Raw genomic sequence first — 16,276 nt, 5'->3', positions numbered from 1 at the left:
TTAGGGTTTATCTTTTCCTGTAAGTGTTTTTTCTTTTCCTGTCTGCTTCTAGTCAGAGAATCTGACATTGAAGTTCTAATATATTCTTAATTAAAATTAAAAACTCAGTGAATCTCTTGTGTATACCAAAGATATCTGCCTGATCATTTGTTTTGAAGGTTATTTTCTCTATTTCAGGCTTCCCCCTACTAGCATAAGACCATTCCTTCTTTTCTTTTTAGATAAGAGGATATCTCTTCACAGGCAGAACGTCTTAATCTTGGATCAATTTTCCACCTTCTCTGCCTGTCCCCCCAAACTGTATTTTTAAATGGCGGGTACTAATGGGGGTATGATCTGGGTATTGCATTTCATGTATGGAATCTTTCTAGTGAGAACTTGTCTAGGGAAACCTAAATATATTCTCTCTCCCTCCCCCCCCCCAAAAAAAAAAAAAAAACCAAACCTATTTGTCAGGTGAAGTAGGATGGTACACAGAATGCAGCTGTTCAGATTCAGGATTTCTTTCTTCTTTAAAGAATTTTTTTGTTTTTGAAAAATGTCAGAAAACTGATATGCAGAAGTCAAAACAAGCATGAACATTACTCATAGTGGCCCAATTGCTATTTAAGCATTTATTTTGATTTAGGTCGTCTTACATGATGAACAGTAGGGAGACAGAAGCTATAATAATTTTCCAGCTTAGCAGATGCTTATTTTTCTCACCAGTACTAATTTACAGATTCTAGGACCTTTGCAGCTCCTTCACTGTTAACTCTGGAATTTGCCCTGTAGCTTGTTATCTCCTGAATCCCAGTAAAGCACGAAGAGTGATGCTTTTAGGAATTTTGACATGACATGCATTAGAATAACTAGCACTATTCCATCGTGCAATGAAAACTTTCCCCAAGTTAGTAAAATTCTGCAGAAACTTAGCTGATGCCTTAGTCTCTCCATTGCAAGCTGTTCTCAGGCTATTGGTATGAGAAAGTGAAGCTATTTCACCCCACAAGGACTCATGCTGCCACCACGCTTAAAGCAGATTAGCAGAGCAGTAGAAACTCTTTCGAAAGCCACTGACCTACAACAAAAAATTATTTTTTGTCTAAATGCTTAGGCCACGCTAAATAAAATCTCACCAGCAACTATAAAATATAGTTACTGGTAGTAAATATACAACAGTGGAAATATCCAGCTAATTCTGGTGACTGATGAACTTCGACACTTCTACTTTTCCCCATAAAATATTTTATAGTTTGTTCTAAATTCTTCATAAGATTTGAGTTGAATTAGAATGTATGATTCCACATCTCCCTCTCATAAGATTACTTTCTCAAGCTTTACGTGAATGGCTAATATTTTATATGGCTTCTGAAAAAAGGTGGTTTCACTTTCCTAATTGTTTGGTTAAACCTTGCATTGTTGGCTTTCGAAGTTTTGATTATGTAACAAAAAAAAAAGCTGTTAAAAAAAAAAAAAAAGGGAGGGAGAAACCCCTGAACGTTTTGTGTGACATTTTGAGAAAAGATAAAATTTTAAAGCTAACAAGTAAAGGAATATCTAACCTGCTGCCTCATCTTAAAATATTCCATTAATTGATATGGAAAGAATGAGTTAATTTTTATAGTATAGAAGCATTACATAGAAAAATAAAATATAACTATAGGCTAATATAGATGACTTGTATTTTTCAAATTATATTAGTATATTAATTATATTAGTAAATTATATTAGTAAAAATTATACTGGAATTATATTACTAAAACCAAACCAAATAAAATATTCAAAAAGATACTAAATTACTCTTCCTTTCCAGCAACTACAGGGAAACAAGCATATATATAATCTGTATGCCATTCCAATATTTAGAAAGAATATACTGCATTTGCTGTCAGCAAGCAGCAAGACAAAGAGGAATATGTCAGGGCATTAAAATCAGCCGTATAGCAGGCTAGTCTTATTTGGAAAGCATCTCAGAAAAGGAGTAAATCTCTATTTTTTCACAAAGAAGAGCCTGGAGGGTAGGAAGAAATAAAGTCATTTATCTGATTTAGCTAAAGACTAATTGATATCCAGTGCAGTAAGTTTGTTTGAAAATCTAAGGTTGGATTGTTATGGAATCTAATTGCATAGATAGTTTCCAAAGAAAATCTAGTATTACTCAGTCTACGAACAATAAAGGCTGTACCTGGCCTGTAGATGCCTGGGGCTGTGGAGGTGGAGGGACGCCTTCATTTTTAAATTCTGCTTCCTCAGGTGATAATTTTGCTCTAGAAAATAATAATTTTATTTTATTAAACATCTTATCCATTCAACTATCTTGAAACCTCTGCAGATCTTTTGCCATGAAGAGGTATAGATAGCACTTGTTTTCTTCTTGCCTTCAGTAATCAAGCCAATTAGACCTTTAATCAGGTTTAGGTCTGATTAATGCCTTAAAGCAATTCCCTGCACAGTCTGTTCAAGTGATTGCTTTTTCTCACCATTAGTACTTTTACTGCAGAGTAAGTTGCTTCTAGTCTTAACGGTTAGATGGTTAAGTTCTGTACAGAGACTCAACTTCTCATGCACAAATTCAGAGAAGAGTGAACACTTTCTCGCTAGAGTAGATCAGTGCTTAACCTTTCATGTGTTGAATATTTAACATTTAATTTATAACTTTATATTTAGAGTTGAAATATTAAGTCCTAAAGACACCTGTAGTTTAACCAGGAAATGAGAAAGGTTAATTGATGAATAATACTGGCACTATGCCATCTACACCGCAGATTACATGAGCTCTCAAGAGGTTTAATTTCTCTGCAGTCCTGATGTGTTCTTTTAAGAACTATCGAGATTTTAAAAGTGTTCTGTCAGTATTTGTTTTAGCAAGTTAGTTTTTATTCTATTCTTTTTATTTGAAAAATTAGAAATTACTTTTGTCTTTCATTTTCCAGTGTATTTATAGACAATATCTTTTTATGCAAAGTGTTACCTATAATTATGATGAAATTAAGTTTTTATGTGAATGTCCTACAGATTAATAAAATGCAACTTTTTAGAGCTTCTATAACAAAGATATGACTCTGAGTTTGTATAGACTTTAGATCATCCTGTATAATTCTTTATAAAATTAAGCCTGGTTTGACTTATAGATGAAACTCAGTTTTAGACATCTCTACCACCACGTTGATTCAATCCCTTTTAACAAGCTGTTTTAAAACTTAACGATCCATACTTGTCCTTAATTTCACTTTATTCATTACAGGTCCATACATTCACGTTAAGCACTGAATTTGGACTAAGAACTTATGGTTCACTTAGAAAGCCATTAAGGCATCAAGAAAGTAGAACTGAAATCTTCTCCTTTGATGCATTTCCATAATTACATATTTAGTAATGATATTTAAGTATTGAAAATATAGTAATTACTTGTGGCTCTCAAACATGACCTCCATCTTGGGGTTTCTAGTCTCTGTCAAGATGGGTCTCTAATCCTCATTTTATTATGGTAATATCTGTGAGAATGAGCCAACAAATGACATTGTTCAATTTGCAAGCCCGTTCCCTACACTGACACCTATGAGGCAGACCTTATCAAGGTCATCTGGACTTCAGTCCTGTAAAGGGAAAAAAGCCCAAACAACCCATACGCGTGACTTCATCGTTAGATACAGCAAGAGCTTGGAACTTCTATTTTTATTGAGGTCTCCTGTCTGGCTTACTCTGAAACGCAATTGCTTCTGATGCCCCAGTTTGTTTTAAGATTTAGTGTTTGCAATGACTAAATTAATATCTATATTAATATTTTCACTTATAAAGTCAGGACTGCAGATAGCTTTTCTTTTGGAACTGTAATTCTGCCTTGATGCTCTTTGTATATTGGCTCATAGCAGAAGAATATCTGGAAAAATCTTAGAAAATGAGTTAGTTTTTCTTCTACTATCAATAAATTATGTGAGATTTTAGTGGATTAAATTGGCTGCTTGAGGAAACTTTAATCAATTGTCATATGTAAAATATACCTGCAAACTGAACCTTTTCTAGAGCAACGGGTATCTCATTATAAAAATGAAATTCTTTGTTATAAAAAGTGTACAGAATAGGTAACTTGGTTCCTTGATTATTTCAAATGATAATGGTGTGCATAAAAACATAATACACTGAAAATGTAGAGCATTTATTAAAGGAAAATGCATATTTATGTTAAGAAATTCTGCAAAATTATCCATTTTCCTCTTTTGAAAAGGTAGCAAGCAATAAAACATTTTAGTTCTCTTTCTTACTGTAATGTTTGCACTGGTTTTTAATTTATAATTAAAAGGCATGCAAAAGGAATGAAATAGACACTAAAAGGAAAGTGCCTTTGGAAACCTGTTAATAACTATCGACATCCATGACTAATGAATGTTATATTGGCTTAGTCTGTGACTAATGAAATAAATGTTTGGAACCCACTTACATTATACCACTTTGTAAATGATATGCAAGCCACAACAAACCTGATATGCTGATACCAATGGAGGTGCAAGTTTACCTTCTGAGTCCAGTAGGATGATTAACCTGCTCCAATATTTGGTTTCTCTTTTATGTGCTATGGCTATTTAGTTATTTTTATCAGCCTCTGAACATGCTAAAAGCACTTCAGCTAATTGAACATCATGATGTGCTGTTAAGTAAGAAGATTAACAGTGCAGCTGGCAAAGCAGATAGCCTGTATCCAATTAGCTTCTTAGCTAAGTTGGCTCTGGCCAGTGTTCACTGTATGCTGTATTTATGGCAAAACCTACAGGGTTTAGGGATTTCAAACCTGTCTTATGCTTTCTTTAGAATCACGTGGAGCACATTTTATATTTGTTAATGATATTCCCTCTTAAGTCACCAAGAGTACTTCAAAAACTGACAAGATTGTAACGTGCTTCAACTCTTCATGAAACCGCTGAAGTCACCACTTTGTGTTTCAAAGGCCAGTTCTTCTCTTCAGGGAAATGTTAGTTGCTCCACCATTTAAAGATCTGGCACGTTCACAGAGGTTTCCAAACTTTTTGCAATGTTTTTCCTGCAGTGATTTTGTTAATGAAGGAGTACATTTGAAACAGGACACTCACAAACTGGATCTTATGTTCTGAACTTGTGCAAGAGATCATATTCCCCATGAAATAAGGCAGGTGTCTTAAAAACTGAGGTAATTTAAATACCAAATATTGACTTAATTTGAAATCACTGCTAAAGCAGCATTGAATCTTGCAGATCCCTTTTCACCATGCCTTTTGAAGCTGTATTAAAGAGTGCAATACTTCTTAAATCATAGGGATATACAAAGAGGCACATGATTTCTTTCTGTGAATAGTTAGAGCACTTCCTAGGGAGAGGAGGACCCTTTCTTCGGCGCTGTTGTTGTTTTTGTCTGATATTTGCTATAAAACCCATGAAAGTCCTGTGAGCAGAGATTTAATTGCTAGTGTGTTTAATGAGCATATCTATGAGAGCAAACTCCAAGGACTGCTTTGCATTCCTCAGCAGGCAGTCAGCTGCTCCGTTTGCGGGAATGTACAGATCAATAGATATTACCTAGAGTTCTTGTTTTTGTATTAAACCAGTGTCGTATGTTACAAAGATCACAGCCTGTGTTTCACTTCCATTCAGATCTTCCCATGATGCAAAACGTAATGTGCAAATGTTTTTCACAGCTATCTGACTTCAGAGCCTGTCTCTGCGATTCAAGGATTTTGATAGCTGAGATGAGGACATCTTTCTTCAGAGTCCTGTAATAGTAGTCAGATAAAAATTATACTAAGTTCTGTTTAACATTTATCATGATTTTACCTCTGCACAGTTTAAGATTTGGCAATTTTGCCTATTTCTGTGGATTTAAAAAAAATCACAGCAGTCACTTTTCCATGTTCGCATCCATGTTCCTTAATTTTGGGGACTTTGTTAAAAGACTTTTCTCTTTTTCTTATTAAAAAGAAGTTCTGGAGCTCGGATTTTTAACAGCTGCTCATTGTCTTGTTGCTAAAATCAGATGACACTGACTATGATCTGAGTCACTGTGCTTCTCACTGTGTGAGAATGGGTTATGCTTTTAGTGAGTCTGTCAGAAAGTTGTCTCTTTAAGTGTATTATTGCAGTAATTACCAGATGTATGTGCTATCAGCATAACATTCGGTGAAGTATGTTTAGAAAAAATAAGGATAAATATCTGAAAATCATGTGGTAGCTGCATATGTCAGGATATAGTTTACTCAAAAGATGATTTTTCACTGTTTTGGCATAGCTGTCTTTGTACTAATTCGTAAGGCTTTTCTTGTCTTGCAGTTCGTATATTGGCACAAAAGTACCAACCAGATGCAGCCTTTGCCGCCCAAGTTTGAAGCAGTAGTAGGTGTTATGGCCTGGGGGAATTTGGAAATGTACAACGATCTTGATTGTTTTTGCCTTCAAGAAATGTAGATTCCACTTTTTCCTTTCAAATTCAGTTCTATATGTCAAATCCAACTGACAGGTTTCCATCAGTTTATAAGAACAAACAGATGGGAATCACTTCTGCAGCAATAGGCTGGAAAAGACAAGGTGCTAATATTTCCTATTCCTTTTCACATTTCTGTATATAAAATTACTCAGTTAAAGTTGGAGCCATATCCTAAAGATGCATCTTTTGGAGCCTTTCCCAGATCTTGGTTGACCCTGAGCGTGACACTATCATTACCATGCCATAACATGATGGATGGGATGGAGGAGGTGAAAAAATCGACTGTCAGCCTGCCAAAATTACAATGGTTGATGCTGCCTCTTGCTAGTGATCTTTTTTTTTTTGATAGGAGAGAAGGAAAAAAATAAGGCTGCTCATATTTAAAGATCCCTTCCATTGGGCTGCAAGTTTAATGAGAGATGAGAAGAAATTTGTATCCACCTTTATAAAGCGCTCTACTCTTAGCTTTTTTTCTTTTTTAAGGTTGCAAATGGTCCCTTCATTGGGCGTTTAAATCTGTATTTTTTACGTATCCTTATGGGTAGAATTTCTTCAGCAACAGCATATTGGTGCCTGAAATGTGAGTGATGTTAGCTCATGAGAAGGCTCTGTGAGCTTGGGTAGTTCTCTCTTCTTCATTTATAGGTGTATCTAAACCCAGTCCCTAAACCTAGGAGAACAAAGGCCCTACAGAAGGGTTGTTGTGAGACCTACCTGGAGCAGTCTAAGTCATAGACTAGATCACTGGGAGAACTAGACCTGCTGTAATCCCTCCTGGATGACTACACCATCTCAAATTAACACTGCTTTGGATCAGATTAAGGTAAGGAGGAGTCCTTACCTTATTTTGTAAGAAGTATTGATTTTGAATGTGTCAGAAGTCATTCTGATGTCAGAATTAAACAAACTAAAAGCAGCACTCTCATCCCACATCTAGTCATGCAGTCATCTTATACTATTGGAGTCAGAGTCCCCTTTCTCTTGCCATTTTTTGTACAACTCCGTGGAGAGGAATGGGTTACTGAAAGTGGGAATAGATTCTTTGTCACATTCTTTAGGTGGGAAATCACCTGTACATGGTCTACTGGTTTGGATACTGCTTGTGCTGGCTGTACATCAAATTTTAAAACTTTGGTTGTAAACCACTAGATGAGTTGTTTTTGCTGCTGTGAATGCTATTTACAGCTGAAGATGCTTGAAAGCAAATCACTTTTGTAAAATTATTTTTCCCAAAATGCTAACAGGATCAGTAAGTTCTTCTCTGACTCATGCATGCATACACTGAAAAAGTAGGTTGCCAAAAAGCTGAATAAGCTACCAAGACTCCTGGAAAAAAAGATGTGGTTCCACTATTTTATTTTCAACCCCTGTAGAAAGGCAACAGCCTGGCATGCATCTTGTTCCTCTGCTCTTTTAAAAAAAAAAAAACAAAAAACAAAAAACAAAAAGAACCTGAATATCTCTTTCACAAAATTCAGGATGGGCAGTAGTAGAATTGTATTTATTACATTGCTGGAGGTAGAATCCCTATTCTTGTAACAATCTTGACCTGTAGTCATTTAAGCAACTGAATAAGTCCCTAGTCACTTAAGAATCACAATTTTACATGTAACTTTATACTCACAGCTAGAACGTAAGAGTCACTACCTAGTCACTGTGTTCATGTGATCCCACAACCATCTGGTCATGACTGAACTGTTTATCACTGTTTCTCTCTAGGAATATTGTAATTCTATATCTGCCTTTCTGTATAGTTTGTGTAAAAAGATCATGGAGGGCAAGGCCAGCAGTATTTATGTTTGCATAGTGGTCTTCATTATTTTAAAGAAACTTTTAAGAAACTCATCAGAGGAATTTAACTCTCTTACGTGTCAGTGTACCGGAAAAAGCAAACTTTAATATACATGAAAAGCAGACATATTCCTGAATCATTACCTCATTACACCTATTCTATTTAAGAACTCAAAGCCATTTAACAAGAGGTGAAGAGCAGACCCCACAAAAGAAGAATTTATTTGTTTAAAAAAAAAAGAACTCTCTTGTTTGCAATATTTCACAAAATGTAATCATATTCTTGGTGAATGGTAAGCAATCTCCTCTGAACATTTCTCAGTTATATTCTCTTCTAGTAGGAAGAGAGAAAATAAATTAGAGGCGAAAATATGTTAATTTTGTTTATACTTTGAGAAATGTCAAGTTTCCCTTTTCAATAAAATTGAGAATTGAGGTTGTTTAGGAAACAAAAGCAAATGTGATAACTTTTAAGTGGTGCATTCCAATTTTTTTCCATAAGGGTATTTTACTTTTCAACTGTTTTAGTCACAAAAGCTTGACATACTTTTTGAAGAGGAATTGGGGAGATGGACACATTGCTTAATTTGAATTAAAAAAGATGCACAGGTGCATGACAGACACCTGTGGGAAAGAGCAGAAATAAGCAGGGAGGATAAACATCTGTTATAACTGCTTTTCTACACTCTCTTGCAAGCAAATTATCATTGTAGGGGGAGTGGAGAATGATACATTTAGAGTTTTTTGGGCCAGTAATGTCAACGCTTGTATAATGTTAACACTTCTATCTGAGGGAACTGGAAATACCCAGGAAACTGGTTATAAATTGCATTTCTTCTGGAAAGCTGAAATTCACTGTATTGTCAAAAGAATGAAAGCTCTAAGAAGTTTGTAATGTATTCCTCTAAACTCATCTTGTTTTCTACGTACCCTTAAAGCATCCTCTTCCCACTGCAGTGACACCAAGCCTTATGTTGTTGATAACATAAATATTTAAAGCATGCCACCAACACAAGTGATCTAATCTAGTCAACAGCACTGCAACAAATGAAGAACTGAGTGTTGCAGGACCTGTGGTTTAGCAGAGAAAGAAAATTCTTTAAATACGGAGGCAATATGGTTTAGTTAATAAAGCAGTAAGCTGGGCTTTACCCCATTTTCAATGACTCCTCAGACTTTTATGCTTCTCTGCCTAAAGGAAAAACTGTAATTATTGTTTGAGGAGGTTTCTTTCCTGGCCATACATGCATCCAGACCATCTATTTGTTTTTGATTCTAGCATTTTTTTTTTGCGTTTGCAGTTGTTATGAATGCCAAATTGGTTATTTAGATGGGGCAACCTCTAATGGAAGGGACAGGACTAATTAAGCCATTACTAATGGTATTTCTAAGGCAAATTAACAACCCAGTTTACTCTGATCTGACTGTGCTCAACACAAATGAGATGTTAAGCAAACACTTTATTTTCCTCTGAGTAGCTTCATTCAATAAAGTAATACCTAACATGATTAATTTCTTCATGGAGTGCTATATTGGAAGGTGCTTTCTTCTAATGGAAGACCAGGCAAGAGTGATGAGAATATTTTACTGCGACTCTAGTAGGTATTATCCTCAGCTCAAACACTAGACCTGGCTTCAGTTCTGATCTCTGACTATAACGGACTCATATTCACAGCTCCCACTCCTCTGCTCCTCCGGAGCACTAAGATGACCTTTCATAAAAAGAAAAGCAATATTCTCAACATCTCCTCCTGAATCAATACTGCTGTATAGATTATAGCTCAGACTGAAACAGAAGAGAGAGGGAGAACAAGAAGGAGCATGACTCCCATAGTTCACTGATTTGGGAAGGGAAAAATTTCCGAGTTAGACGAGTTTTCCAAGTTAACAACTGGCTGCGCCGCTGGTGTTGGCAACAGGGCTTTGGTTTCTATTACCATGGGACCCTGTTTGAAGATCAACAGCTGATGGGGATCCACCTTACCAAGCGGGGCACGCGTGTCTTTGCCAACAGGTTGGCCAGCCTGGTAAGGAGGGCTGTAAACTAGGCAAGATGGGGGAGGGGAGTGGTATAGTGGCAGGAGAGTTAGTAAAACACCGCTCAAGTCAGGATGCCTCCAGCGGGTGCATACAGCCAGGGGAGACAGCATGCAACATGGCTATGGAGGATCCTCTTGCACCTCTCCTGGGAAGCCTGCGTTCTTGACTGGCTCTCTGAAATGCCTGTATACCAATGCACGCAGCATGGGGAATAAGCAGGAAGAGTTAGAGATCTGTGTGCGGTCGCAGGGCCATGATCTCATTGCGGTTACAGAGACATGGTGGGATAGTTCACGTGACTGGGATGCTGTCATGGATGGCTATGTGCTTTTTAGGAAAGACAGGCCAGGAAGGCGAGGTGGTGGAGCTGCCCTTTATGTGAGGGAGCAACTAGAATGTATGGAGCTCTGCCTCAGGGTGGATGAAGAGCAAGTTGAGAGCCTGTGGGTAAGGATTAAAGGGCAGGGTAACATGGGTGACACTGTTGTGGGGGTTTACTACAGGCCACCTGACCAGGAGGAAGTCATCGATGAGGCCTTCTACACACAGCTGGAAGTAGCCTCACGATCACAGGCCCTGGTTCTCATGGGAGACTTCAACCACTCTGACATCTGTTGGGAAGACAGCACAGCTAGGCACAAACAGTCGAGGAGGCTCCTGCAGAGCACTGAGGATAACTTTTTGACGCAGGTGGTGGAGAAGCCAACGAGGAGAGGTGCAATGCTAGACCTTGTACTAACGAACAAAGAAGGTCTAGTTGGAGAGGTGAAGGTTGGGGGCAGCCTTGGCTGCAGTGACCATGAGATGGTGGAGTTCAGGATCCTGCGAGGAGGGAGCAGGGCAATGAGTAGGATTGCAGCGCTGGACTTCAGGAGAGCTGACTTTGGCCTCTTGAGGGACCTACTTAGGGGAATCTCATGGGACAGGGCCCTAGAAGGAAGAGGGGTCCAAGAAAGCTGGTTAATATTCAAGCATCACCTCCTCCAGGCTCAAGATCAGTGCATCCCTCTGAGGAAGAAGTCGAGCAAAGCGGGCAGGAGACCTGCATGGATGAGCAAGGAACTCCTGGCAAAACTCCAGCAGAAGAAGGAAGTACACAGAATGTGGAAAAGGGGACAGGCCGCTTGGGAGGAATACAGGGACGTTGTCAGAGTGTGCAGGGATGTGACAAGGAAGGCTAAGGCCCAGTTGGAATTAAATCTGGCAAGGGATGTCAAGGACAACAAGAAGGGCTTCTTCAAATACATCAATAGCAAAAGGAAGACTAGGGAAAACGTGGGCCCGCTGCTGAATGGGGCGGGTGCCCTGGTGACGAAGGATACAGAGAAGGCAGAGTTACTGAGTGCTGCCTTTGTTTCAGTCTTCACTGCTAAGGCCAGTGCTCAGGAATTCCAGACCCTGGAGACAAGAGAGGAAGGCTGGAGAAAGGAAGACTCTCCCTTGGTGGAGGAGGATCAGGTTAGAGATCTTTTGTCCAGACTTGGCATCCATAAATCCATGGGCCCCGATGGGATGCACCCACGAGTGCTGAGGGAGCTGGCGGATGTTATTGCTAGGCCACTCTCCATCATCTTTGGAAGGTCCTGGAGATCAGGAGAGGTGCCTGAGGCCTGGAAGAAAACCCATGTCACGCCAGTCTTCAGAAAGGGCAAGAAGGAGGAGCCAGGAAACTACAGGCCTGTCAGCCTCACCTCCATCCCTGGAAAGGTGATGGAACAGCTCCTCCTGAAGGTCCTCGCTAAGCATGTGGAGGACAAGAAGGTGCTCAGGAGTAGTCAGCATGGATTCACCAAAGGGAAATGATGCTTGACCAATCTGATAGCCTTCTATGACGGAATGACTGGCTGGGTGGATGAGGGCAGAGCGGTGGATGTTGTCTCCCTGGACTTCAGCAAGGCTTTGGACACTGTCTCCCATCACATCCTTGTAGGTAAGCTCAGGAAGCGTGGGTTAGATGAGTGGACAGTGAGGTGGATGTGGAACTGGCTGGATGGCCGAGCTCGGAGGGTTGTGGTCAGTGGTGCAGAGTCAAGTTGGAGGCCTGTGGCTAGTGGTGTCCCCCAGGGGTCAGTCCTGGGTCCAGTCTTGTTCAGTGTATTCATCAATGACCTGGAGGAAGGCACAGAGTGCACCCTCAGCAAGTTTGCTGATGCTACTAAACTGGGGGGAGAGGCTAACACACCAGAGGACTGTGCTGCCATTCCGAGGGACCTGGACAGGCTGGAGAGCTGGGCGGAGAGGAACCTCCTGAAGTTCCACCAAGGCAAGTGCAAGGGCCTGCACCTAGGCAGGAATAATCCCATGCACCAGGACAGGCTGGGGGTTGACCTGCTGGCAAGCAGTTCTGCAGAGAAGGACCTGGGAGTGCTGGTGGACAACAAGTGAAGCATAAGCCAGCAGTGTACCCTTGTGGCCAAGAAGGCCAATGGTCTCCTGGGGTGCATGAGGCAGAGTGTTGCCAGCAGGTGGAGGGAGGTGATCCTGCCCCTCTCCTCAGCCCTGGGGAGGCCTCCCCTGGAGTCCTGTGTCCAGTTCTGGGCTCCCCAATACAAGAGAGACATGGCACTCCTGGAGAGAGTCCAGCGGAGGGCTACAGAGATGATGAGGGGACTGGAGCATCTCTCCTATGAAGAAAGGCTGAAAACTGGGCCTGTTCAGCCTGGAGAAGAGAAGACTGAGAGGGGATCTCATCAATGTGTACAAGTATCTGAAGGGGGAGTGTCAAGAGGATGAGGCCAGACTCTTCTCCGTGGTGCCCAGTGATAGGACAAGAGGCAACGGGCAGAAACTGAACCACAGGAAGTTCCACTTAAACCTGAGAAAAAACTTCTAGACTGTGAGGGTGACAGAGCACTGGAACAGGTTGCCCCGAGAGGTAGTGGAGTCTCCTTCGCTGGAGATATTCAAAAGCCATCTGGAGAGGGTCCTGTGCAATATGCTCTAGAGGTCCCTGTTTGAGCAGGGAGGTTGGATTAGATGATCTCCAGAGGTCCCTTCCAACCTAAAAGATTCTGTGATTCTGTGAATTTCTACTATAAAGTAGAAGTACTTACTTCTACTATAGTAACTTCTACTATAAAGACTGTTTAGGAATTTTATACAAATAATTTGACATGACACTCACTGGACAAAATATATAAAACTCATAAGAATGAAAATTGAAGGGCAAATGCCCAGAATGAATCCGGCCTGTATAGCACTCCGTGGCCTCTCTGGCCTCGAGGTCACAAAGGCCCGGCTATAGCTGCTAGATTTGATTTGGGAATTCATTTGACTGAGTAGCAAAAGGAGATGAATGGCTCTATGGGCAGATCAAACTTCTCCAAATCAGTTTGAACACTATTGTAGAGGTTAGTATTTCATCACTAAGAATCACTCCCACTAAGCAGTGAGATAGGTTTACAGAGAAGAATGTTTCATGGAAAAAGTGTCATTCACTGTTTTGGCTGGCCTGCTGTATTCACTTTACATTGACGTGAAGTGGTTCCTTAGGCTCAGGTAATGCTGTGAAGTATACATGCTCACTTTTTACATCAATTTTCAGGGCAATGTGAACTAAAAATTCTTCTTCTACTTGTAAATTTTAAATAGATAGTTTATTAGTAGTATATGCTTTCCCATTAAAAAACATTATTCTAGTTCAGGCTCTTCTATTCTGTAGATGAAAAAAGCCTATAAAATCCGTTGGAGCTCTGCTAACCACAAATGTATTTTCAAACTTAAGTATTTTCTTCCCACTTTAGGTGATTGTCTCTTTAACCTCAATATTCCCACCTCTCCACAGAAACATCTTTCTTTACTTGTAAGAATACCTATACACAGCAGATAATTTGTCTAAGGAGAAGGCTATATTAACATTCACTAGTTGATTGTACTGAAACTGTACTGGTATCCCAAATGGGTGGAATACGTCTTCTGTGTCTCCACGTAACACTGGAGTCACTCTAATAGAAGTGCAACAACTGCTGCAACAACCAACAATTTTTCTTCAACTTAATCATCAGCTATCATGCTCTTTGATTCTGGGCTTGCCAAGACTTATGCACATGGTTAATTTTTCTGTTTAAAGTTCATGATGTCCATAAGTCTTTGCAAGACTTTATCTTAAATGTCGGGAGTTATGCTTGAACGTTCTCAGACTCCCAAGTACTGTGTGTTGGAGATAAACCCAGATAGAGATATTCTAAAGGCAGAATAATCTCTTTGGTGGTAAAATGCAATAAAATATTTGCTTTCTTAAGGTCACAAGTGCTGGGAGTCTATTTCTATTTAAGGAAGAAAAAAATACCCTAAAGCCCTGAAGAGTTTATAAGAGTGACTAGTTAAAATAAGGTTTTTTTTCCTCATATATTAGGCTTAGCTAGTGTATTTGATATCCTCTCAGGTTAAAGCTTGCTCTTGAAACAATGCAAATTTTAGCAATGTGAGAGAAAAGATTTATTTAGTATTTAAAAGCTCAGTCAGGGCTGCAAAAGCTGGAAAGAAGCCATTTTCCTTCTGCGTAGAGTTAGTTTGATTATGGCTCTCTCTTCTACAGCACTGCCATTTCTTCTTGAGATAAAATATGACTTTTTTTCTCCCACCAGTCATTAATCAAAAACACTACTAAGTTCCTGATTAAGCAGTTTATGAACAGCAGTAAATTTTATTAGGGAAAGCAAAAGATTTGTGTGTCTTTTTAACATCACAGTTTTCAGAGTTATAAGGCAGCAGACCATTAGTCGGTTTTCCTTCAGATGGAGTCCTGGAAAAATTGGTCTTAGTTACCGCTTTCCTGTTCGTTCACACACAGCTGTTTAGCCTTTAGACTAGATCCTCTATTTTTAAGGGGATCTGACTGGAGGTAGGCTAGAAGTAAAGCATTGGGCACTCCCACATACCCCACTTCTACTTCCTTGCATATGTATGTGTGAGGATGGAGGATGACATTATTCATGCCTCTCATTACCCTGGTCATATGTGCTACTATAACCAGTTATAAAGGTAACAGCAAAGCCTAGATAAAAATTTGGGGTCTGTAGCTTCATGCATTCTTCTCGTACCAGTTAATGAGAAAGGCTTCACTATTTGGTAAGTGCTGGATCCGCAAAGGTGTCTCCCTGCTTAACTTCCTTTGAAGCTGATAAATACTAAATGACTGTTCTGATATAAGGCACACTTAAATACCTTTTTTGAACGTAATTCTGAATGCTCGGAGAGCAGATACAGTGAGTTTACAACCAGAGTGACATAGGAGGATTCAGTTTCCTGCTGTAGTCCCAGTTCTCTGTGTGATAGTGCTTAGCTGTTCATGTATTTATTTATTTTATTTTACCACTGAGTAACATTGCACTGGAAGCAGCTTCATGTGTCGTCAGGTGTTGCTCCCTACCACAGCTAACAATCATGTATTACAGTCCCTTCTGGAAACTAGTCAAACTCCATCTTAGGCATTAGCCAAACTTTTAGCTGTCACCTCTCCTGTCCCAAGGTTGTTCTGAAAATGTGAGTAGCCTGTAGTTAAATTACTGACTTGTTCTGCCATTTCTCACAAACAAACAACCTCTGCTTTCAGCAGTACTCGTGCTTTAGTGATGCCCGCAGGCACAAATGATGGGGAAATTGTCAGATAATTGCACCACTGTCAGCTGGACAAAGTGAAATCTTTTTCATATGCTCTCAGCTGTACCATTTCTGAGGGGACAGAGAGGTAAAAAGTAATAGCAAATATTTTTATTTTCTAAGTGTGTACATATGATCCCAGACGCAGCAAGAACAGTGTGTTTGGTAAGATTATGTCATGTCTATGCAATTCCTTTTGACACAGACTGAAAAATTGTATCTTGCTATTTCTAAAAGAAATAGGTAGTACCTACTGAATACACACACATTTTAATAACAGATGTTTCTCTAAGTGTTTACTTTTGGGTAGGAGACAGGAGAATTTGTTATACTGGTTCTCTAGCACAGTAATGTTAGATAAGTAAGTCCTTTAGGAAGAACCAAACAGAAAAGTTTATGCATTCCCACTGGATT

At 39.5% G+C, this 16,276-nt stretch overlaps 1 protein-coding gene across 1 annotated transcript in view; it reads right to left on the bottom strand.

Annotated features, from left to right (window-relative positions):
- Positions 1-2,281, bottom strand: part of CNGB3 (cyclic nucleotide gated channel subunit beta 3) — a 75,872-nt gene extending 73,591 nt beyond the window's left edge. Inside the window, exon 1 of the mRNA XM_068933109.1 lies at positions 2,168-2,281. Within this exon, the coding sequence (XP_068789210.1) occupies positions 2,168-2,281 (114 nt within the window). The remainder of the gene's footprint in view (positions 1-2,167) is intronic.
- Positions 2,282-16,276: the final 13,995 nt, after the last annotated feature.

Source organism: Struthio camelus, chromosome 2 (genome assembly GCF_040807025.1).
Source record: "Struthio camelus isolate bStrCam1 chromosome 2, bStrCam1.hap1, whole genome shotgun sequence".
Classification (NCBI taxonomy): domain Eukaryota; kingdom Metazoa; phylum Chordata; class Aves; order Struthioniformes; family Struthionidae; genus Struthio; species Struthio camelus.
The sequence above is the reverse complement of the archived record's forward strand: the minus strand, read 5'-3'. Positions and strand labels throughout refer to the sequence as shown.